Here is a 25,562-nt window from a genome sequence, read left to right on the forward strand (position 1 = left end):
AGATTAGAAGACAGTCAACAGTCGAGCTAGAGAAATTCAAAGAGCGGTGGAATAAAGCTGTTGAAGAGGACAGGGATTGGATTGATCCTTTTGATCTCCAAACAAGATAACGCAAAGTTAATGCTGCCGTTAGTTTAATTAAATTTCACGTGGCATGGTGCAGATTATTTATTTGTTCCTTGGGTTGCCGTTTTTGTTGCGTTTAAATGGTAATCATATAAATGTCTTTTTCAAGTCTTTGACATTCTAATATGATATCTCCAGTGTTCATTTAAACCGTTGTGATATTGTGCCGTGCAGCTCTAAATCGTTGTGAGCCATTTATTCCCAAGGTTGTCTTCAGGCATCTTTTGTACTGCGAATGCACTCAGACTATGCAACTCCCTGCAGCCAAATGCTGATATTCTTAAAAGTTTGAACGGCACTCCATTTCTACTTGAGATATAGCTGAATTAATTTCGTCTTGTTGTAGTTTTTTTATTGTTTTGTATTTTTTGTATCATGAATTTAGATAATTATTTAATGGCTAAGGTTATATGCAATCTATAGTTCGCTCAGTCAAAGGACCACATACTTCATTATAAATGTTTTCTTCGCAAGTACCTGCTGCCGTCCTCATATCTCCGGTACTTTTGCTTTGTTGAAAGTTTTACTTAGCTTTCATAAGTTGGAAATGTATACTAGTTTCTTATATTTCTATTTTTTAAACTGAACATTCAAATTGTAACTGAATCTTTCAGAAATGAAAACTTTTCCTTACAAGATGCAAAAGTAATTATTATGTGGTTTGTACTTGCTCAGTCATATCCAGAATTTGAAGTGTCACTCTTGTAATTTTGATCTGACATTCCAAAGCATCACTTTCCTTGCTTTACTCAATATCATTATCTGGAGTGGAACTAATTCAGGGATCATTAGCAGTTAAAAGATGGCCAATTATTTGGTGCTGATTCTTCAAATTTTCTGGTTTCCTATAAGAGGATAGACTTTTCAGTGATCAATTAGCAATGAAAAGACGGCACATTATATGGTAATCACTGGAATGATATTTCATTTCATATAGTTCCTTTGAGTTCAAACAAAGCCACAAGGAACTCTAACATCGTTATGAACTGAAGACACTTAGAAAAACATCAAGGATGAAGGGAGAGTTGAAAGATAAAAGCAAAAAACTCGACTAGCCGCCGAGAACACTTAAAACAGAAAAAGTTGAGAGAAAATATCAAAATATAACTGACAAAGGCAAAGCAAAACCATCTTGTTTTCTTGTTCCAATGCGCGCTCCTCAGTCTAGCATGCTGCAATCACCTTCTCCATCTTCATCATCTTTTAACTATTGCTCTTTGTCCTAACAACATTCATAGTGGTTGCAAGGACCCTTATCTTTGCAGCATTTAGCTGGGGAGCTGGTAGATGATAGTCCAGTGTTCCGTCGCAAAAGGAAGCTGGAAGGGGCAGTGAAACAGTGAGGAAGCCAATGCTGTTCATGGCTCTTTTTTAGATTACATTTGGATGGAGCAATAAGGTATCTTATAAACTTTTAGGGCTTAGGAGCTACTTTCAATGTTATCTATAATTTAAGATCTCATATAGTAGGGCGACCATATTCAATGGATCTTAATTGGTTCTTAATTGGTTTGATGGTTATAGTTAGGTGATGGTGGTCTGATGATGGAAGTTAGATGATGATAGGGGGATTGGGGTTGGGTGAGTGCATCTTTTTCCTTCATAAAAATATTTTATAAATTTTGTTTGCGTTAGTATAAGAGCCTATTATTTTTATTCTTACCATTTCGCACTCAAATGATTTCTTTTTAGTGATTTTTTTTCTTAAAATTTATGATTAATCATATGCTCAATTTTGAAGTGTATATAGAATAAATTTCTATCTTCAAAAAATAAATCCCTAATAAAGAGTACGATGTCGGTTCAAATTTTCAAAAAATATAATGCTTAATAGCCTAAAAAATTTCGTTAGGCATCTTTTTTTTTTTAATAAACAGATCATAACTTGTCTTAGAACCCACATCATATGAGTATTTATCATTTCCATTCCTGTGATAAAATCATTGTGAGAGGGACATATTTAACATTTCGTTTTTTTTAAAATGTTGCTAATAGAAGAGATGCAAATAATGTATTACAATGTTATTCAAGATATCAAACATCATCTATTAAATGTTCATTCAATGAGCACAATATATGAAAGAACCAAAAAAAAAAAAAAAACTGTACCATCTATATTCTTGAACATGATTTTGTTCAACATATAACTATTTGTTGGCATGAAATGATATTCCTCTTAATATATTTTTATGAAGAGAAATATTTACAAATTATTTTTTAAATGATTAAAAATTAGGAGTCAATAAATATTTTAGTTAATCTATTGCTATGAATTTAAACCCTAATGATTTCGATTTTCCGTTTAATATTTTAAAATAATAATAATAATTTATGAAACAGCTGTGGGAAGGGATTGTGCCATCAGTTGAGTACAGCTGGAGGATGCTGCGGCGGATGATGAAGTTTCAAAGATGATGGTTTAACACTTTCGTACTCTCTTCAGATTCCCTCACTTCCTATTCTGTCTTCCATCCGCGGCTGCCTCTTTGGACCTTTTCAGATCTCTTCATAATCTCTCTTTTCGTCTGCAATCTAGAGTTTAGATCTCTGTGTAGGGATGGCGAACATCGACATTGAAGGGATACTGAAGGAGCAACCGAGTGATGGGAGGCTTCCAAAGACGAAGATTGTGTGCACGCTAGGGCCGGCATCGAGATCGGTCCCGATGCTTGAGAAACTGCTTAGAGCGGGCATGAATGTTGCCAGGTTCAATTTCTCCCACGGCACTCATGAGTACCACCAAGAGACGCTCGATAACCTCAACATTGCAATGCAAAATACTCAGATCCTTTGCGCCGTTATGCTTGACACGAAGGTTAGTTTATGCCCGCGTGATCCCCATCCTTATATTCTATTACGTTGCCTCGGATTTTTTTTTTATAATTTCTTTGGACTTAATTTCTCTGAGCCCTACGAATCATCATCGTTGTTTGCCTTGTTCCAACTATTGGGGATGTTGATTCCTTTACATTTTCCTTAACCTATTTTTTTCTTAGCTGTTGTTGTTTTTATTTGCCATGAATTGTACATGCTTTTTCTTTCTTTCTTTTTTATTTTTCCTAGTTCTTTCTTGAATGAAACTATAACTATAATATTCTTGCCACTAATAAAGAATCCTTACCCCTTTTTCTTTTGCGAGACCTTGAATAACTTGATCAGATGATATCAAAGCATTAGGTTTTGAGGAATCTTGGTGCATGATGTTGATTAGCAATGACTTCAAGAAAATCGGGGAACTATTCTTTTACCTAGATCTTTCAAGTAGAAGGAGATGAAAGTATATCATAATCGAGGAGATAGGCCCAACGATTTGGTTACCCATGTTGCATGCCTTCAATTTTAGATGATTGTGATGATGTAGTTTATGAGCAAGCAAACTATGTACCGGTCTATAAGGAGTAATGATGGTGGATTAAAAAAGGTGTTTGAGGCACACGCCTTGAGGCGCGTCTTACCATGAGGTGCCAAAAAATCACCTTAGGCTTACGCCTTAAGTCTGAGTGAGATTTACACCTTTTTTTGATTGAGGTCTACACCTTGAGGCATCTGAGTCAAATATGTCAAATAATAATAATAATAATAATAAAATTCTTTTGTTATATGATATTATGATATACCTAATATAGTTTATAATAGTTTTTGATTTAAATTTTGTAGATTAGGATTTAGAGCAAGTGAGATAGAGAGGGATGAACAAGTTGCTTGTAATTGTGAGCATGGAGATCGAAAAGCGAGGAGCATTGTGAGTAGGGAAGGTTATGTGTAGGGAATGCCTCGATTAACTATAAGCGAGGGAGAACTTGTCTATGAGTGGTTGAGCAATTGCGTGTGTTTGCCAGTTGAGCAAGTTCGTTTTCCTCACAAAAAATAAGTATGATTATTTTAAATATTATATTTATTATTATAATAATTTTGTTTTTATTTAACATAATATATTTGCATTATTTTAATTTGATTTTTTTTTGTTTTTTTAAGATTCTTTTACTTTGTTTTTTAACTGATGATGAACAGTTAATTTAGTGATGGTTTATGACATATATTTACAAATTATTTTTATAAGTTATTTATTTATTTATTAATTTGAGGCATATGTCTCTCTTTGTTAAGGCAAAATGCCTCAGTTTTCGATTTAACCTTTTTAAACCTTGGGTTTTATTCTTATTCATGTAAGAGGTCATTCAGTCAAGCAGTGCTTCATTACAAGCATGTTTAATTGTAGAGTTTCCAAGAGAAATTCATCCATTGCACTAAGAGATGTCTTGCGTATTTAGGCTAATATCTTTTTTATTCTTTCTTCTCCATATGACCCCCCTTTTTCCTTGAAGCTTGCCATTTTATAAGCATGTTGGAGGCCGCTCCTTTTCCAAGCCTAAATTTTGATGATCTCTCACCCTCTTTGAACTGCCATATTTAAATTCAGGATGTTATAAGCCCACATAGTTCTGATTGATTCATTCCCAAACTACAAATCATACTAAAGGCTCTTAGGCTCTAATAAGTAATAACAATTGTAATGCCCTAGTCCATGCAATGCTATACTTTGTTTTCTTTCGCTTGACTCGTCCCAGCTAGTATGAACTTCATGGTTTTATCATATTTCGTAAATTGTTAGGGTCTTACCCATCCTGTGAGTGCTCCATTACGAGCACACTTATTGTGAACTTCCCATGGGAAATCCACCAATTATACTAAAAAGCGCATTGCATGTTAATATAGCCGAATATTCTTTCCACGCCTTCCAATGTAGTATTTGGTTCATTCCTGGCCACCCTCTTCTCTACTAGAAGTCTGTCATACTAGAATCCTGCCATGAGCTACTCATGGTTTGGGCCTTAGTAGATCACTCCAGGCTCTTTTTAAGCAACTCTCTTCAAACTTGGGATGTCATAGTCATGTTGTTCGAAAATGCCTCAATTCTGACCAAGTAAATGATTGGGTTATATTATAATATCTCTAATTTATTGTTGCTCTTTCCCATCAATGATATTGGTTAGGCACACTTTTTACAATGACCATTGAAGGAAAGAACAAATGTTGTCGCAACAATCCCCCTGTAACCGTAGAGATAGAGGAGTTTCATGGATTGCTAGAATGAAGTAGAAAAATTTGAAGGGATATGTTCAAGGTAATTCTCTACCCTATTCTATTAAGAGTAACCTTTATTATGATCAGTGATGGATCTTGGGACACAATGGAAACTTCATTCATAGCTCTTCTCGGACAAGTTCAAAGAGGATGTTGAGGGGAAGGTGGCTACTGCAATAAACTTGAAGCAAAAATTAGAGTTGTTGAATTAACAAGAATTGACCTGTTATGGCAATGCTGAGGGGGAAAGACCAATTCGACACCTGAACTTAGTGTGAGCAAGGAGCTATTCATATTTTGAATCTATGCCAAACACAGTCAATGCCATGTTTGACAGGAGGAGTTAAATTAACTTTATCTCAATAAGCCTAGTCAAGAGATTGAGACTCAAGATGATTTCTCACTATCATTCCATCCTCTCAGATGGATTCATAAGGGCAAGGAGATCCAAATTGCTTAGTAATTTGCGTTTGATTTGCCAGTACTTAGAGATTCATCAATGAGGTAATGTGTGAAGTTTTGCCTCTAATATTTGTAGAACCAAGATGCCATCTTTTATAAAAGGCTGTAGTTATATTGTCTCTTGAAGTACGTTACATTGTTAACATGAGCAAAGGATGTCAACCACTAAATTTTGTGGTGGTTTGACTAGGGAAAATAATTATAAATGCAAGTCAAAACTTTATTTTGCTCTTTATTGGATGGAGGAAGCTTGATGGCAATGCAAAATCATTGGTCCTAGAAGAATTTGAGATGATTCAAGTGGATGAAAAAGAAAATGTGCTCTCTGGTTTTTGGGATGCGAGGGATGAGACTACAACGATTAGTGGAAGAGTAGCAAAAGCTTTTCCAGTACTTGAAAGGATTGCCTTGAAAATGAGATCTATCTTTTCTCAAACCTAACTTTATCCAACACTCAGATGTACCACAACTAAGTGGTGTTAAATGAAGATATTAAAAGCTAGTTGTTGAGTTATTATATAATGACATCATCCAATTGAGAAACTTGTTGTGTGGAACTCCAATTGAGATGATGTATAATAAGGATAATAGTTTGTGGATGTGTTTAGATCTTCAGCCACTAAATAAAATCATTGTAAATAATTGATATCCACTTTTTATAGTGGATGACTTATTGAACCAACTAAAGCTAGCAACAATCTTCACCAAGTTGGATTTAAAATCAAGCTACCACCAATGATTGCAAAAAGGTATTTTGTATTCCTCGTTCAAAACCAAATAGAGACTATGTGAGTGGATTATAATGTCTTTCCGTCTCTGTAATATACGGACCACATTCATGTATCACATGAATGACATTTTGAGATCATTTATGGAGGATTTTGTGAACTTTGATGACATCCTAATATACATAGGGCGTAGAAGCAGCTTGTCAGATGTGTGGAAAACGTTTGGTCTCTTGAAGAAAGATCAATTCATGATGAATATGAAGTAGTGTTATTTTGAGAAGGAGGCCTTGCTCAATTTGGGGTTGAAAGTTGGCAATGGAAAGATTGTGATCAACACTGAGAAGATAAAAGCCAGTAGAGGTTGACCTTAGCCATGGAATGCAACTGACATGTAGATCACAGGAGCTTATTGGTATGTGAAGAGATTCATTTTCAAGTTCTTTATGCTCGTTGCATCTCTACATACAGTAATAAAGGCGAAGAAAAAATTCTCCTGGGAGAAGAAACATGAAAATACATTTCTTCTTCTTAAAAAGAGAATAAACGAGGTGTCAAGTTGAACCTTACTGAATCTTCATAGATTGTTTGAAGTCGAGGCTAGTCCTTCTAAATATGCACTTGATGCATATGTAATGCAAGGGATACCTATAATATATTACTCAAAGAGGTTCTAGAGTGCTCAAATATCATAATAAACTTCTTCTATTTATCCAATCTGTGAAGCATTGATGGCCTCATGTCGAAAAAAGAAGTTTTTTTGCACATTCCAAAGCCACTTCTATATTTATAAACGTAGCAGAAATTCCAACAAGCTCTAAACATGAAGCAGATGGTTTATTCATAAAATTCAACTTAGTCATCAGATAGAAGAAGGGATTGCAGAATAAGATGGTTAGCATTCTTTCTCGACTTTTGGTGGCTTTGTTGATAATCTGCAGTAATTATTTTCTCAGCATGAGTATGTTAACCTTTACAAGCTTGACTTGGAATTCTATAATAATTTGGAAGGAATTTGGATACATCACCAAAGAAGGACTGCTATGCATAGGGAATCAGTTGTGCCTTAAAGGTGGTGATCAGGTAAGTGGATATGGATCGTTTGAGCAAATATGCACGCTTCATTCCTCTGAAGCATCCTTATACTGCAATCTCTGTGACCACTGCTTTCATATGAGTGGTGTTGCATTTGCATGGATTTCCAGAATCTATTATGTTAGACTGAGACAAGGTGTTCCTTAGCCATTTCTAGAATGAGTTGTTTTGTTTAAAGGGGATAGTCCTGAAGAGAAGCACGATATACCATCCCCAGATAGATGTCTATCTGTCCAGACATAAGTAGTCAACATAAGTGTAGAGGCCTATTTGAGATGCTTCATATTATATATGTCAAAGAGTTGGACAAAATGGATTGCTTGGGCCGAATATTAGTATAACACCTTGTACCATTTTGCAACACAAACCACCTACTTCAAGATTCTCTATGGGAGAGACCCACCTCATTTAATTCATTATAGACACAACACTACACCAGCATCTAGTGTAGACCAGTACTTAGAGAAAAGGGACAGGGTATTATTTGAGCTCAAGGAATATTTATTGAGAGCCTAGCAGATCATGAAAAAAGGTGGATGAGCATAGGAGAGAAGTACACTTCAAGCTAGGTGACAATGTTTATTTAAAGCTGAGGTCCTACATGCAGAATACACTAGCAAGGAGGAATGAGAAATTGTCCTCATGATACCTCTGTTTAAAATTGCGCAATTAGAGGCGCGCCTTTGCGCAATTTGACCAAAAAACGCCTCGAGGCTTACGCAATTCTTCACCTGGCTGAGGCGTACGCCTCACCTGGACTGAGGCGCGCCTCAGAGGCGCAATTGCTCAATTCAGGGTGAGGCGTACGCCTCACAGAATAGGCCCCACCCACTTAAAATGAAACCTCTTCCTCCCTTCATCCCGCACGGTCTCCCTCTTTTCCGAAAAAATTCGCTTCCAGCTCTCTGTTCGCGAAACCGAAGGCGTCCCGCATGGTCGGCCATCCTTCCCGCCGCCTCTCCCGCCGGCGCCGCCTCTCTCCGGCGAAGTTGAAGTGTCCGGCCGCCTTGTAGGAGAAGTCCACAAACGATTTTAGGTATTTTTTTTGACTTTTTGGTTAGATTTTTGAAGTGAAAGAAATTCTAGGGTTTTAGATTTTTTGAAATTTTTTGTGTGATTTTCGATTCTTTCATTAGGGATCATGGTAAGAGGCAAGGAAAATGGGTCTTCGTCATTGCGGAGGGACCCTTCTTGGAACTAATATTTTGTGATTTTGTACTTTGGTACATGATTTTATTGCATCTACTTTCTTATTTTCTACTATTTTCATATATCATTTAGATGTTATTATTGTAAGGTACAAAATTGCTATTATTTTCCTGCTAAAATCCTTAATTTTTTATTTACGCAATTCTGTGTCCGTGACGCTTACGCCTCAGACCGCCTCGAGGCTTACGCCTCGCCTCACGGACGAAAACCGCCTCGAGGCTTAATTACGCAATTTTAAACCTTGCATGATACTACAAACCTTATGAAGTTGTGGAACACATTAGAATAGTGACCTATCAATTGAGGCTACCACCTTCATCAGCATTGCACCCCGTCTTTCATGTCTCGTAGTTGAGGAAGGCGATAGGAGATCACACTCCATCTTCACTTCCCTCGACTTTGACAACAAGGAGGTCATTTTGGAACCTCAAGGAGTAGAAGGCATGCGCGGAGAAGAAACAACAACACATGAATAGGGGTTTCAAATATTTGACACGACCCGGAAACCTGACATGCCAACCCAAAAATTCCGAGTTAGGGTCAACCCGTTTCGCAAATGGGTCGGGTTCAGGTTCCAGGATTTGACTCGTTTGAAAATCTGGTCGGGTTCGGCTCAACCCGCTAACCCAAAATTGACCTAGATTGACATGTTTTCAATAAAAAAAAGAGTTCTCGGGACCAAACAAGGCAGGCGGCAGCCCTCGTGACCAACGCGGTAGCCCTCGCCGCCGCCCTCCGACTGGATGACTTCTCCCAGCAGCTCCCCTCTTCCGTTGCTTTCGACTCTAGGAGGGAACAAAAAAAAAACTCGCAACTTTTTTCCCGCTTTCTCTAGCAAATATTGCATGCAAGCCCCATCATTCTCTCCTCTTTTCTCGCACGCAGGCATCGGGAAAGGAGAAAGGGAACTGGAGTAGATCAAGTGGCGCGTTGGAGAGCCTTTGGGAGGAGACTTCAGTGACGACGACGAAGAAAGCCTATGAGTTCAGCTATGATGCTAGAGTGGAAGACGCTTCCTTGCTTAAGTGCACAATTGAGGATTTGAATTGCTTTAAGGTCTCCATGGAGAGCCTTTGGCTATAGCTTTTATGTTTCATTGAGTTTTTGTTGTTAATGCGTACAAAAGAGAGCTGCCTTCGACTCTCTCGTTGGGGAGAAAATGAACGAAAGAAAAACCCTCGCCTCTTTGCCTTCTCACTTCAATCTCATGCCGCGCCTTGCCCTCTTTCGCGATCGGCATATAGCACCGTCGCTGACTCGAGTTGGAGGGTTGTGTCAGGTTGACCCAGATCCGAAGCGAATTAGGTTCGGGTCCAAAAAAGTGACCCGTTTGCAAAAAAATGGGTCCTATTCCGGTCAAATTGTGTTGGGTCAGTTCCAGGTTGGACCCGAATCTGACTCGTGACCCGATTTTGACATCCCTACACATGAAGTATTAATCAAGTAGAAGGATTTGCCGGAGCACGATGCTATATGCGAGCCATACGAGTTGATCAGAAGACAGTTGACATCCCTACACCTTAAGGACAAGGTGCGTCTTTGGGGGGGCGAGTATTATACGCTCAGAAAGGGCAAAGGACTCCACCCGGTTCCTCTGAACCGGAAACAGTAGGAGAGCTGGGTGGGTTTAGTGAGAGGGGTTTTGCCCCCCCTTGTTGGGCCCAAGAAGGATTTAATTCAATATATTAGAAAGAGAAATAAAGGGAGAGATTTAGAAAGGTTTGAATGATAATTAGGAGGGAATTATTTGGGGAAAGAGTTTATAATTGAGAGGGAATTAATTAAGGAAAGGAGACTGATTTAAGAGGGAAGTATCAGAGCCTATTTAAGGCTAACTATGTATTATTTTCAGGGAGAGGCAATCATTTTTCTGCTGTAGTTATTTTCTTTGAGATTTCCTAGCGGCGTCTAGGGTTCGTGGGAGTGCCAATCTATCCCTCTAATATTAGATCAATTATATCTTTTATTATAAAAATCTAATTCCACTATCTTAATTCATTAAAATTCTTTAAAACTCCTATTCATTCGTCTGGATCTAAAATAGAGAAATGAAAAGGAAAAAAATACAAGAAAAGTGAGGATGGAGACAAAGGAAAGCTAGATTTGGAGATTGTAGAGCGATTTTCATCATTCGATCTTGTTGGGAGATTTACTCCTATTGCTTTAAGAAACCTTTATAATATTTTTATTTCAATAATTTTATATTTTTGTTATTTTTTTCGATAAAATTTGTGTTTCCGTTACCGAAAAAATGAGTATAATTTTGTATTGGTAAAACTTTCACCGTGTAACTTTTTATATGTTATAGAGATTGAGATTATAAATATTTTAAATATTTATTTGAAATTTTTCGTCGGATGATTTTGAACACGCAATGATTTTGTCCAAATCAGAAATTTATTATGGCATCTAAAAATAGGATTTTAGTTCAATTGAAGATTCAAAATATTATTTTATACGATCTTTGGTAATTTGGTTAATTTCTGAAAATATGATTTTTTGCTTAGTAGGATTTTCTGTTACAAATTGTTTGGATATTTTGGTACTTTTTGAATTAAACTTTAATAATATTTTATTTGCTGCAAGCATTGTAAATGAAGGTGAATATGTGATTGAATAATAGCTGGACGATATTACTATTATAGTATTGTGATGATACTGTGTGTGTGAAAGACAAGTAACAATTAGTTGATTGGAGATTGATTGACTTATACATGATGGCGAGTCGACTGACTTTCTTTTATATATTATGGTTGGGTGTTTTCCTCTATTGATTTACGTGATATTGATTGGGAGTTATAAGAAGGTATTACTATGTCAAAGGGCAAAAAGTGATGATTATATTTATTAAGCCAATGGTTACCTACTGATTACTGAAAAACACTATGATAGTCAGAACTTCTTATTTGTTTAGTTTTACTATTGAAATGCATGTTATTGAGGCACTGTTCCTATTACTTTATAGATTTATTATTATTTCACATCTTTATTATTATTGCATTATTTTCTTACTCATGCCACTAGATTGTTACTGCTACTAATATAGACAACGATACTATTTCGTACTATTTATTCATCGTATTGATATTAAGCATGTGACATATTAAGTATGTAACAAGGTTTAAAATTGCGTAACTGCGCCTCGAGGCGGCGGTCTGAGGCGTAAGCCTCACGAACACAGAATTGCGTAAATGAAAAATTAAGGATTTTAGCAGGAAAATAATAGCAATAATGGAAAATAAGAAAGTAGATGCAATAAAATTATGTCCCAAAGTACAAAATCACAAAACATACAGTTGGAATGAATTACAATGTAAAAAATATGAACATACCTAGTGGTTGCAGGTCGAATGATTTCTTTCTTTGAAAATTTTCTCATTAAGCTTAATACCCAAGAGTGATTGTAGATGAATTTTGTAATCTTCTTCGCCCTAACAAGAGCACTCTTGTGCTGAGGTAAGTCACCAAGATCCTCCAATATGAGATCAATACAATGTGCTGCGCAAGGTGTCCAATAGAGGTGTGTCCTCTTCTCCATCAACATCTGACCAGCTGCTTTGTATACACTTGCATTATCAGTCACTACCTGGACAACCAACTGCTCTCCAATCTCCTCAATAACTCCATCAAGTAAATTAAAAATAAATGTAGCATTCTTCACCTCATCAGAAGCTTCAACAGATCTTAAGAACACTGTACCATAGGGATTGTTGACAAGGATGTTTATCAAACTCCTACTCTTCATGTCAGACCATCCATCTGACATTATAGTCACACCTGTCTCAATCCATGTCCTTTTAATCTCACCAATGCTTCGCTCGGTGTTCTGCAACTCCTCTTTTAAAATCCAAGTGCGCAACTCATACATAGAAGGTGCTTTCAACCCTCTTCCATACAATCCTACAGACCGCATCATACTGAAGTAGGCAGGCGATGTAGCAACATTAAATGGTATTGCATTTTCAAAAAAAAACCTCCCAATGTCCATGCAAACCTGTCGCCGACCCTCTCTAGTACCACCTGCAGGCATCATATCTGCTTCTCCTCTATCTGCTCCTTCAGTAGTCATGTACTGATCCATAGGACCCCGTGCACCTCTATTATGTATAGTGGAGGAGGAGCCCTTTCCACTCTCGCTCCCAAAATAGGCACCTTGGTCGACCCTTTCATCAAATTGCTGCTGTTGTAAGTGTTTGACAGTGGTAGTTTTCTTCATGTAAGCACATATTTCTTCCTTCACATTGTCCGGCACTTTTGCACAAGGTGCTACGTTCTTGTGAGAGCATGATAAGTGCTCCTTCATGCGGGTTACTCCGCCCTTCACAACTTTCTCACAAAAGTTGCACTTTAAATATACATAGCTCTTCTCGCCGCCGCCAATGTCAACTTGTACACTATACTTCCAAGAAGGGTCCCTCCGCAATGACGTATTCGTCTTTTCTTTACCTCTAACCATGTCTCCTAAAGCAAAAAATCAAATACACTAAAAAAAAATAAAAAAAACTAAACCCTAATTTCTCTTAAACTTGGCGCGCCTCTAATTGCGCAATTTTAAACCATGGTATGTAATATATTGATTTGATAATGATGTAGAATAATTGGATAATATTTTTTTTTAATTTTTTTATTATTTTTTTAATAATTGGATAATATATATACACTCCTATATGATTTTATTGAATTGATATAATTTTAACAGTCTTTATCGATGCAGTTTTATCCTATGAAGCACAGTCATGAACACGGCGGCATGGATACGACACAACTCGGACATGTGACACGTCAAATATTAAAATATAGGACTTGAGTTGGACACAATATTATAGTTTTTGAAGTGACGGACGTTGGAGTAACTCCATGGCAGATAATATTAGAGAGCCGCCTTGATGGTTTGTTCACATATAACGTCGGCCTTCCTATGACCCTGTTAGGAGAGCAGATGTAGTAGATCCAGCCTATGTTAAGAAAGTAGAGTTATGCCTAAAAAATTTGGTTAGAAAGTATTAAAAATGACTTTTTTATTAGATTTAAATGATAATTTGACTCTTTTTTTTTAAATGATAATTTGACTCTTAATATGATACAATGGAGATAAAAGATTCTTGTAGGCGATCCCATATAGTAAGATAAATGCTTGTTGTTTTAATTTAGATATGTTCTAATTTATTCGTTGCATGATTTTATATTGATCTTAGATTTTGTTGTAAAATTTCGAATTTGTACGATCTTTAAATTATTTTTTCGCATGATTTTAATAGTTTTTTTTTACTTGCATTAAAATAGAGTTTTTGCATAAGAGTTGGTGGGCTATGAATTATGATTTTTTTGTGTATGTTTATATGCACCAATACCTGATTTGTGTCAGGAAACTCTAGACCCTAAGATAGACATCACCTTCTATTCCGTGTAATTTTTTTTTAGTATGTTTGAATGTTAACTATATTATATATCACATGTTATCCCACAGCGTTAGTGTTGCAGCGCTTCGTGCTTCATTATAGTGATCTAAATTGTGCACTTGTGTTAGATTTATTCCATTTCCTTGAATGGACATAATAACCTGTGATGGTTCATTCAAGAAAATCGGATATTTAATATTGTCGTTGGTAGATGTCTTGGAAAAAATAATGAACCTTACTGCTTTTCCATGTAAATGTTTTTTCTTTGCGGAAGGTCGAGTCATACTTTCGAAAGCTCTTAACAAAACTGTAGTTTTAATTAAATTAACGGGAATCTCGCGGCAAGCCTTATTTTTTAAAATACTTTTGTTTATACAGTTTTTACATATGGTATAATGGTACAATTTAACCATTAGAAACTCATCCAAACAATGGAAGATGTCTATTGCAATTTGTTTTAGTTATCTTAGCTTCATTCACATTTTTTTGTCCCGCTAAGTTTGTTTTTATATTATATATTGTGTACGGCAAGCCTTGTTTTTTTAAAATAATTTTTTTTTATACAGTTTTTACGTATGGTATAATGGTACAATTTAACCGTTAGAAACTCATCCAAACAATGGAAGATGTCTATTGGAATTTGTTTTAGTGATTTTAGCTTCATGCACATTTTTTTGGCCCGCTATGTTTGTTTTTATATTATATATCGTGTATGATTACATGAAGCTGATCATTTTACCGACTACGAAATCCCTGTTCCTCAAATTTTCTGCCTTTTGGGGTCAATTCTAATTACACTTTTTTTATCTTGAAGGGGCCTGAGATTCGTACTGGTTTCTTGAAAGACGGAAAGCCTATCAAATTGACAGAGGGTCAAGAGATCTCTGTGACTACTGATTACAGCATCAAGGGAGATGAGAATACAATTTCTATGAGTTATAAGAAGCTTCCTGTAGATTTGAAGCCTGGAAATACTATATTGTGTGCTGATGGCACGATAACCTTGACTGTCCTATCTTGTGACCCTTCTGCAGGAGCGGTCAGGTGTCGTTGTGAGAACACTGCAATGTTAGGTGAGAGAAAAAATGTGAATCTGCCAGGAATAGTAGTGGATCTTCCTACGCTAACTGATAAAGACAAGGAAGATATTTTGGACTGGGGTGTTCCCAACAAAATTGACATGATTGCTTTGTCCTTTGTTCGTAAGGGTTCTGATCTTGTTACGGTTCGACAGGTTCTTGGATCACATGCTAAGCAAATAAAATTGATGTCTAAGGTACTCATTTCTATCAATTGATATATTTTTATATGATTTATTTACTTTTATTTCTTATTTTATTATTCTCTTCTTGTTTACTTATTTGAAATATGCCATTAGAGGTGTCCAAATAGGTCAACAGGTCGAATTTGTTCGGGTCCGACACGAATCTGGTCAACTTGAACCAACCCGTTTAATAAACGGGTAAAAATGCTAAGCAAATAAAATTGATGTCTAAGCTACTCATTTCTATCAATTGATATATTTTTATATGATTTATTTACTTTTATTTCTTATTTTACTATTCTCTTCTTGTTTACTTATTTGAAATATGTCATTAGAGGTGTCCAAATAGGCCAATAGGTCGAATTTGTTCGGGTCCGACCCGAATCTAGTCAACCTGAATCAACCCGTTTAATAAATGGGTAAAAATGCGGCCCCAAACCCCAACCGCCAGCAACCAAATGATCCGAACCTGACCTGATAACCCATTTTTATTTATAATTTTTTTTTATAAAATTTGAACAATAGATTTTAGATTAATTAATAAAAAATAAGACAATCATATTAGCAAATAAAAAATTTAAGAAAAAAATTTAAATGGGTCAAAATCGAGATGGCGGGACAACTCAAACCCTACCCATTTAATAAACGGTTAAGAATTCCAGACTTGAACCTGACCCACTTATTAAACAGATCAACTCGAACTCAGATTTTTTGGGTTAGATTCAGGTCAAATTGATAGGTCGGGTTATTTTTTGACACCCCTAATATCATCTTCACCATCATCGGTCATGGGTCCAAAGTTTCATTATGGGGATGCGGCCTCGAGAGTAATTGGAAAAGGTTCTAGTTAAAATTTTACATTTATGGGGCAATATGTTCTCTCACGCAGGATGATATAAAGGGTCTGTAAAATTCTGTATGTGGGGATGAGAAGGAGAAGTGCTTCAAAGAAATGCAGTTTCCATCTAGTTTTTAGGATAGGAAAATGGTAATTTTGTCTTTTGGAAATAATTCATAACCTTTGGTACTTAGATTTATGTTGTCATTGGGTCAATTTTCTGCTGTTAGTATGAGATATGTTCAGGTTGTTTTGGAGATGATAGGAGCACTGGAAGGTATGGTACGATTAGTAACAAATGTAATCTGGATGGATGATAACTGATTATCTTTTGCTTGGGTGCATGAGGAATGAGAGCGTGCAAGAGGTCATAGTTATAGCATATCAAAGCAAGTTCACTGTGTTAGAGCAAGAATAGTGTAACAACTCACATTACCCATGAACAGTACTGTAGAGTGAAACAATTCATCATTTATATGTTTACATAAAAATATATCATAAACCTCAACTGGTACAACAACGAAAGCATTTACAAGTTTTAAACATCCATATAATACGATTATAGAGCCACTAAGGAAGAATTCAAGCAAACACTTCATGAGAATGTTCACATACCTCTAGTTTAGTTTTACAAACATAAATACAATTAACATCTAGGATAAAAATACTTGAACCTAGTTAGCAATCACTTTTTCTTTCCCTTTTCCCGTAACAATATCCAGTAATAAAAATACTGGTAAGCTATAAGGCTCAGTAAGTTATGCAGTTATAATTAGTATTAAACTTGCATGTAAATAATTTAATAACATTAAAACATGAATAACAATTTTAAACTACTAGAGAAACAACAAAACATCTCAATTGGCATTACTCTTAATTGTTCTCTTAGATCCATATTGAATATCAATGTTATTCATTAAAAGATTTGACTATTCTTTCATACATAAATTCAATGGAGCTAAGGAAAACCTGACATTATCGTCATTGAATTCTATAGAGGTCCATTTTGCCTCTTTAGGAGTCCCTTTTTGTAACAACCCACAATACCCATGAACAGTACTGTAGAGTGAAATAATTCATTATTTGAATGTTTACATAAAAATATATCATAAACCTCAACTGGTACAACAACGAAAGCATTTAAAAGTTTTAAACATTCATATAATATGATTACAGAGCCACTAAGGAAAAATCCAAACAAACACTTCATGAGAATGTTCACATACCTCTAGTTTAGTTTTACAAACAGAAATACAATTAACATCTAGGATAGATATACTTGAACCTAGTCAGCAACCATTTTTTCTTTCCCTTTTTCCTGTAACAACAACCAGTAATGAAAATACTAGTGAGCTATAAGGTTCAATAAGTTATGCAGTTATAATTAGTATTAAACTTTCTTGTAAACAATTTAAGAACATTAAAACATGAATAACAATTTTAAACTACTAGAGAAACAATAAAACATCTCAATTGACATTACTTTTAATTATTCTCTTAGATCCATATTGAATATCAATTTTACTCATTATCGACATTGAATTCTATAGAAGTCCTTTTGCCTCTTTAGGGGTCTCTTTTGTCCCAACTATCATTATAAATCATACATCATATATATAGCTAAACTTTATGTTAAATTGATATTCAATACACATATAACATAATTCATACTCGTATTGTTGCTTTCGTAAGTGTGGGCTTCGAAAATTCGGCCCCGGCCTCCGCCCGCTTATGCTTTTTCTTTTCGGGGGGAGTTTTAACGAATTTAGTTCCGGGGTAAATTTTGGAAGGCAGATGAGTTTGTAGATAAGTCACTACATAGAGATTTCGCCCTCATTTTGCGAGGATTTTATGATCTGAGTTATAGTTTCGTATAGGTACAAGCCTCTATAGTTAATTACCCCTCTCGGTCACGAGAGATTTGATTAAGGCTAGTCGTCAATAAGATACGTTGTATTTATAAATACGTAGTACTGGGTGTATAGTTGCAACATGGGCTTAGAAATTTGGAATTTGAAGGGTTTGGATGTTGAAAGTTCTAAGTTTGATATTTAAAATAGAAATTTTCACCATCTTGCACTTAAAGTAGATGGTGGGGGAATGGATGATGGACCCGATCAAAATTCTATAGTTCCGTCGTCTCGGACCATCGTGGTCCCTGGTCTACTTGATCAAAGGCGGTTGTCGACCCAACCTGACAGAAGGATCATTGTCGGCAGCCATGGGTTGCTTCGTCCAAGAGGACTTTGTAGATTTGGGGTGAATGTTTGTCTAAGGGGACAAATTTGAATCCACCTTAGCTAACAGAGTGCTTTGTGCCCTATCGATCATATCCTATTGATTCATATCTCAAGAATTTGATTCCACTAAGGAGCGTATTGGCTCTGGCCATAACTGGTATTTCGTGGTGCTATTTGGCGGCAAAATCACTCGGTTCAGAGGGCCCGAGGTCGTAACCGTTTATCCTGCGGTGCCATTTGGCGGCAAAATCATCAGTTAGAGGACACGTACCACGTCCTTATTGGCAGAAGTTTGTTTGAGAATAGATCCTAGTGATATTTTCGACTAGGCATTTGGCTCTATGTGAGCTTAAGTAAATTTTATTTGTCCACCTCAACAAACTGTTCCGGAGGGTGAATAGATTTTGTTTTAAGTGCTTTATGGTTGGATTTCAATTTTAAATATTTGGAATTTGCATGATCTTTGGAATTTTGGAGTTTTTGGATTTGTGGGTGTCTGAGCATTTGGGAGGCATTTGAAAGTTTTTGCGAACCCCTCCGGTTGAGATTTGCATTCAACACGGCTATCATCAGGGTGACATTAAAGTCACTTGAAGATATCTGAATTTTGTGGAGTTTGAGGGCATTTTGAAATATTTGAGATTAACCCCTCGGGTTGAGATTCACATTCAGCACGAACATCATTGGGGTGTTTGTGGTCATTTTTATTTGTGGATTGAACATTGTCGACTCTGTCTACTGGTCGACAGAGGATTGGGTTCATAGGCTTTGTGTTTTTGTTGATGGATTTTCTTTGTTGGAGGCCTTGAAAGCCTAATATGAATATATTAAAACAAATATACTAATCCCCAAAATCACATATTTGTCTGATGATTTGAATCCTGTCGACTCCTATTTACCTACTTAGGAGGATCTGGTTCTATAAGCTTTATGTCTTTGTAAGTGAATTCTCATTGTTAGAGGTCTTGAAGGTCTAATATGAATATATATAGGACAAATATATCGGTCGCCAAAACCGTATATTTGTTTGATGGTTCGAACCTTGTCGACTCCTATTGATCCTCATAGAAGGATCAGGATCAAACTTGAATTCATTTGTTGACTCGTATAACATCCTAGCTGTCACGTGTATACCCATAACACGCTTGCCGGGGCCCATGCAGGTGTTGTGATTGGATTTGCCCCCTTTTTGTGTACCTATATGCATACATATTACGGTGCATGTACGGGGGTATTTTGAAATATTTATAAACGTCTTTTGTCCGCTTGCATGGATGTTGCAGATCCGGTGGCGTGGCGTAACAGCTTTTGAATTGAGTTATTTGCTGCTTTATACTGGTAGACTATCGTGCACTATTTGTGCTCTCTGCAAGTGGATTGTAGTGAACTAACGAAACTCCTGCTTTTGGATATAGGTGAATCGTAGCATTGTCACCTGAATCTCACGAGATATTTCATTATTTTGATACAGACTCCCTTTTCTCATTCGTCGGGAGGTCTTTCTTGAAATTCGTGACCGCTACTTTGAAAAGAACTCCTTTCATGATCTTTAGTGTAGTAGACCTTTTTTCGTGTTGTCTTCACACCCGACATAATTTGCAGCATCTCAATCATCGCTACTGTAGGTGATATCTGTACTTGTGTCCACAAGGGTTCGTTGTACTTACGATACCCATTGTTGTTATCCACAAGTGGTTTGTGTTTATTTTTCAGAGACCCATTGTATTCACTACGACATCCTGAAGGTGTTCGTAGAAGAGCCATTATTCCTGAATCATATCCACCTTTCACCAATCTCAGGTGGTTGATGTACTTGTTTGCAAGGATGAGTCTTCCACTATCAAATGTCAGTATTGCCATCTAGATCTACAGGCAAAGTCACCAGTGTTGGAGGTTTCAATAATGCATATAGGGGACACATATGCATTATGTAATCTTTTGTTGTTCTTGCAGGTACGATGCACCTGATATTGTAGAGACTGTTGTAAGAGTTCGCTACATTCTTTGTTTGTACGCATCGAGGTCTTGTAGCGTACTTTGAGTCACTATTGACCGTACAAATGTTCTTATATTTTGAGTTCCCTCGTATATGATTCAAGCTTTGTTCTTTGTATACGTTTGATTCCAAGTTCAGTTTCATTTAGACTTGAGTTCATCGAGTTTGCAAGTCCCACTTAATGTTGTACAGTTCGAGTTCAAGTGCTTGTTCAGGGTCTTCAAAAGTCCTTTCAAGTTCAATTACATATTCAAATTGATTTGAATTTCGGTTCAAGTTCGAACTTATTTTATTTGGTTCAGGTCTTGATTAATCATTTAAGTTATGTTCAAATACAAGTCCTTATAGTTCATGCTCTAAGTCCACTAGTTTGTGTTCATTTGAGTCCAAATCAGGTCTGAGTGCAATCATATGTTCACCCAGAATTTCGGTAGCCTCCCGGCGTCTCCCCCATTTGGGGAAAAACTATAGAAAACTGGGCCTCCCGCCACGCTAGAGAAAAGCGTGTACTGTAGGTGCCCTCGTACGAGGACACCGCGGCCGTGAAATCGTCATCCCTCACCACGCTAAGAAAAGCCTGTATGGGTCTTCGATATATGTTACAAGGAAAACAGTTGTTTCCCCGCAGGTACAAAGCCGCGTATGGGTACCTAAGAGTTGTCCTAGCCACGCTAAGAAAAGCGTGCACTAGGCTTACCTTCCTCGTCGTATGTGTCGCACCGGGTTCCCTCCTACTATGCTAAGAAAAGTTTGTATAGGTGGTTGACCGGCTCGTCACACACACCGAGGACATGATTTTGGAGTCAAGGGCCGCTCACCTACCTCGTCGTAGGTGCCGCACCAGGTTCCCTTCGCACCACGCTAGAGAAAAGCGTATGTGCAGTTTGCCGGCCCGACACGAACACCGAGGTAAGAGAGCAATTTATTTTTAATTAATTATAATTATCTAACTAGAATTAATTATAATTTAATTTTAATTAATTAAAATTAATATACAACTAATTATATTAATTATAGTTAGTATTTAATTAATCATGTGATTAATTATGATTAATTAATATTAATTATAATTATTAATTAATTGTAATTAAGTTTTATTAACTGTCATTAATTTATAATTAAAAATAAATAATAACAACCTCCCTCTCCCTCTGTTTACTGGAGTTGGCCGCAGAAGCGCGTGTGGGGGAGATAGTTATCCTCTCGGTCAGCGAGCTCCCGTTGTTGGTTTTGGCCCGACAAGAAGGGAATGTCGTAGGATGGGCGAAGTCGAACAGCACAAAGGGGCCGAAGAAGCAAGGCGAAAGGGAGAAAGTTTCCTTCACAACGAGCGGAGCTCCCGCTGTTGCTTTCGATCAAAATGTCGGACTTCCGACCGGACAGGAAGGGGACGTCGTCAAAGGAGCATAGTCGGTCGGCCACAAACAGTCGGAGAAGCGGGTGAAAGGGCGAAAGTTACCCTTACTTCGAGCGATCCCCGTTGCTGCTTTTGATCAAAATGCCCTGGCTCCCGATCCGACAGGAAGGGAATGTCGGAGATGGAGCGAAATCGAACAGCTAGGAAGGGTCGTGCGAAGAAGCGACATCGGCGTGGCCTCGACGTGTGGACGTGCGACGTACAGGATGGGGCAGAGCTGGAATGATATTTTTTCTCTTTTTTGTTTGTTTAGGTTTACAGGTCAACAATAAGGTCTTTATATTCTACTTAATTGTGAAATGAAAATGTATACTATAAGTTAAAAATGAAGATTCTTTCCAAAATACTTTCAATTAGAAAAATCTTTAATGAAATATAACAACTCTTATTTGATAGTCTCTTGATTCAAATATAGAAGTGGTCTTTCCTATATGGGAACTAGGTTAGGAACATCCTTTAGCAGAAAATTACATGTAATGCATATTTTTCTTGCATTCATGCAAATACGAACATACAATATAGAAATTAACAAGAATGACATTTAAAACTTTAATTTGCATTACTTACCTTCTAGACGGGTTGCTTCTTCCAAACATTCACTTCTTATTCTTCTTCTATTATAAGTCACTTCAAAGCCTCCTCTTTGTATAAGACTATATAATCGATATCACCCTTTTCTATCTTTTATGATTTAGCCTTCTTCAATCCTAACTTCTCAGAATACCACTCTAATTCTCTATTTCTTCACTTTACCGTTTCTTCAAATAATTTGCACTTTTACTTCTCACATCCATTACTGTTGTTTTCCTTTCCTACCAAGCCACAAGCAATCTTCCTTCAACACTATGCTGAATTGATCCATGCATTGAGCCGAATGGATCTGCAGCGCTCTAATAATAACCCTTCTGAAACTTTCCTTTGCCGAGAAATGCTATAGTGCTGCATACGTTATACCAACTCCACCCTAAATCCTCTGTGCTGCAGCCTTCTACTGGCCGAAAAAGATAGCAACGGAAATCTTCAAGAATTTCTGCACTAAATCACCCTTCATTACCATGCTTGCTTGCGGTTTTCTTCATCTCCACGAGCACTGATGAATGGCTTGCGAAAATCCTTCTCCAACACCCTTTTTTTTCTCCAGTGAAAACGCAAGCACAGGAGGAGATATCGACGGTATAAAAAAAGAAAAATCTAGACTGTGGGCCCCAACTTCTAACCATCCTCTTCCAAACCGCCTTCTTCCAAGAGTTGTTTTGGAATGCTTCCTGAATATTTCTGGTTATTACAAACAGATGCTAGAATAGTACCCTGGTGCTCAACATTATCACTCTTAACTATACCCTTTCCCTACTAATTTCATAGTAATTAACCATAACAATGGGAAACATATTTACTGCGTTTCTTACAGGTTATGTTACTTTCATATTGCTCCTAATTTCATACTAAATAACAATAGCAAAGGGGAATATATTTAATCCAATCGGTTGCTGGCTGCTTTTGTTAATTATTTATTGATCCTTTTTAATCAGGTTGAAAACCAAGAGGGTGTGATAAACTTCGATGAAATCCTTAGGGAGACGGATTCCTTTATGGTTGCTAGAGGTGATCTTGGAATGGAGATTCCAGTCGAGAAGATCTTCCTTGCCCAGAAGATGATGATATACAAATGCAATCTTGCAGGCAAGCCTGTTGTCACTGCTACCCAAATGCTTGAATCCATGATCAAGTCCCCAAGACCGACACGCGCAGAGGCCACAGATGTTGCTAATGCTGTACTTGATGGCACCGACTGTGTCATGCTCAGCGGGGAGAGTGCTGCAGGAGCTTATCCTGAGTTGGCAGTGAAAATTATGGCCAGGATCTGCATTGAGGCCGAATCTTCTCTCGACTATGATGCTATCTTCAAGCATATGATAAATTCGGCACCTCTTCCTATGACCCCACTTGAGAGTCTTGCTTCCTCTGCCGTGCGCACGGCTAATAAGGCCAAGGCAGCACTTATCGTCGTCTTAACACGTGGTGGGACGACGGCAAAGCTTGTGGCCAAGTATCGCCCTGCTGTACCAATCCTATCTGTGGTGGTCCCTACACTGACCACAGATTCATTTGATTGGTCTGTCAGTGATGAGACTCCTGCAAGGCATAGTTTGACCTACAGGGGTCTGATTCCACTGCTGGCGGAGGGCTCGGCCAAGGCTACTGAAACGGAGTCTACAGATATGATTCTGGAGGCTGCTCTGAAATCGGCTGTGGATAGGAAGCTATGCAAGCCTGGGGATGCTGTTGTTGCTTTGCATCGCATCGGCATTGCTTCTGTCATCAAAATCTGCATTGTGAAGTGATGGGAGAAATATTCTGGGTTATGTTGTTTGAAGTGGTTTGTTTTCCTATCGGCATGCCCTGCCCTGCCCTGCCCTGCCCGCAGGAAGATCCATCTAAGAGGAGCAAGTTTTGCTGATATAACTACTTGCAAGGAAAGCTATGATTTTATTATTCTGGTATTCTAAAGTTAACTCCCCTTTATATTTGTGTGCCTTTTTGTTCCCCCATAAGCATTTTGGTTTCATCTGTGTTGATTTGTTGGAACTAGCAGCCTTATTTTGCAAACTACTTTACCAGGTTACAAGTTTTGTTAAGTCCTAGGCTGGAATTTCATTGTCCATATGCTGTGCCAATGAGAGATTGAGGAGTGAATGATAAGCCTTGTGACATTGTCTGCTATTTGGTGTATGCATCCATCCATCCACTGTCTGCTATTTGGTGGAAGATTTACTCCACCAATGGCTTCGGCACTTGTCCCTTGCTCTTAATGGTGTATGCACTTCAAGAGGGTCATCTTTCCTTATGCCTACGTATAAACTAGTGACTAAGAGTTTTCCTATCTAACATATATTTCAAATAAAGTGACGAGTCTTATTAATAGTAGTGAACTCATAATTTTTTTAAACGGAGAGGGAGATTAATTATTTAAAAAATATCATCAATTTTTTCAATATATATCTAAAATTTTAAAATTCTAAAATTTTGAAGTGACATAAATTAAATATTAAAAAATTTATTTTAATACAAATAAAAATATAGGCTATAATGGGTCACATGTTTCTCCAGGCCCGCTTTAAATCTCCTAATTTTAAGTAAAAAGTTCTCTCTTAAAAAATTGCTTCATTGTGAACATAAAATTGTATCATTATTACTGTTAACTCCACTAGGAGTGTTAATGATTGAAGTCGGGCTTGAGTCACTTCTAATTTGAGTTTGAGCTTGATTCATTAATAGAGTTCGAGCTTGAGCTCAATCACGAGCTTTATTCTACGAGCATGAAAAAGTATAAGAAAAATAATAAAGAATTACTTAAAGGTATCCGACTCACCAGCTTGCGAGTTGAGTCAAGACTATCTCAAGTTGACTCGTTAGCTCATCAAATTTAACTCGAGAGTCATTTATGAAGCTGAGTTCGAACTAGCTAACTAATCTGTTCATCTCACTTACACCCCTAAAATTATCTATAAACCTCACTTCATTTTACCATATTCATCCACGATATTATTCATTTTATATTAAAAAACGTGTATAGTTTTAGGACTAATTAAGTGCACGACGTGATCTTTTGGAGAAACGAATGGCCAACGAAAATTTTGCATCATAGTTTTTTTTTGTTCAGGTATTGAAAAAAAAAATTTTCCTTTTTTTTTTGTCCAGGTATTGA

The 25,562-nt window shown here is 37.0% G+C and overlaps 2 protein-coding genes across 2 annotated transcripts in view; both read left to right on the top strand.

Moving 5' to 3' along the window:
* LOC110115778 overlaps nt 1-742 on the top strand; it is a 58,533-nt gene extending 57,791 nt beyond the window's left edge. Inside the window, exons 13-14 of the mRNA XM_020849142.2 lie at nt 3-209; nt 301-742. Of these exons, the coding sequence (XP_020704801.1) occupies nt 3-110 (108 nt within the window). The 3' untranslated portion in view covers nt 111-209; nt 301-742. The remainder of the gene's footprint in view (nt 1-2; nt 210-300) is intronic.
* A 1,739-nt stretch (nt 743-2,481) lies between these two features.
* On the top strand, nt 2,482-24,575 carry LOC110115777 (pyruvate kinase, cytosolic isozyme-like). Its single transcript, XM_020849141.2, has 3 exons — nt 2,482-2,941; nt 14,916-15,377; nt 23,386-24,575. The coding sequence occupies exons 1-3, from the start codon at nt 2,684-2,686 to the stop codon at nt 24,196-24,198; spliced, it is 1,533 nt and encodes a 510-aa protein (XP_020704800.1). The 5' UTR covers nt 2,482-2,683; the 3' UTR covers nt 24,199-24,575.
* The last annotated feature ends 987 nt before the right edge of the window (nt 24,576-25,562 follow it).

Source organism: Dendrobium catenatum, unplaced genomic scaffold (genome assembly GCF_001605985.2).
Source record: "Dendrobium catenatum unplaced genomic scaffold, ASM160598v2 fragScaff_scaffold_1482, whole genome shotgun sequence".
Taxonomy (NCBI): domain Eukaryota; kingdom Viridiplantae; phylum Streptophyta; class Magnoliopsida; order Asparagales; family Orchidaceae; genus Dendrobium; species Dendrobium catenatum.

Coding starts and splice junctions, on each gene's coding strand:
- LOC110115777 (XM_020849141.2), top strand. CDS start 2,684: ATGGCGAACATCGACATTGAAGGGATACTGAAGGAGCAACCGAGTGAT. Junction 2,942..14,915: donor CCGTTATGCTTGACACGAAG/GTTAGTTTATGC, acceptor TTTATCTTGAAG/GGGCCTGAGATTCGTACTGG. Junction 15,378..23,385: donor AAATAAAATTGATGTCTAAG/GTACTCATTTCT, acceptor CTTTTTAATCAG/GTTGAAAACCAAGAGGGTGT.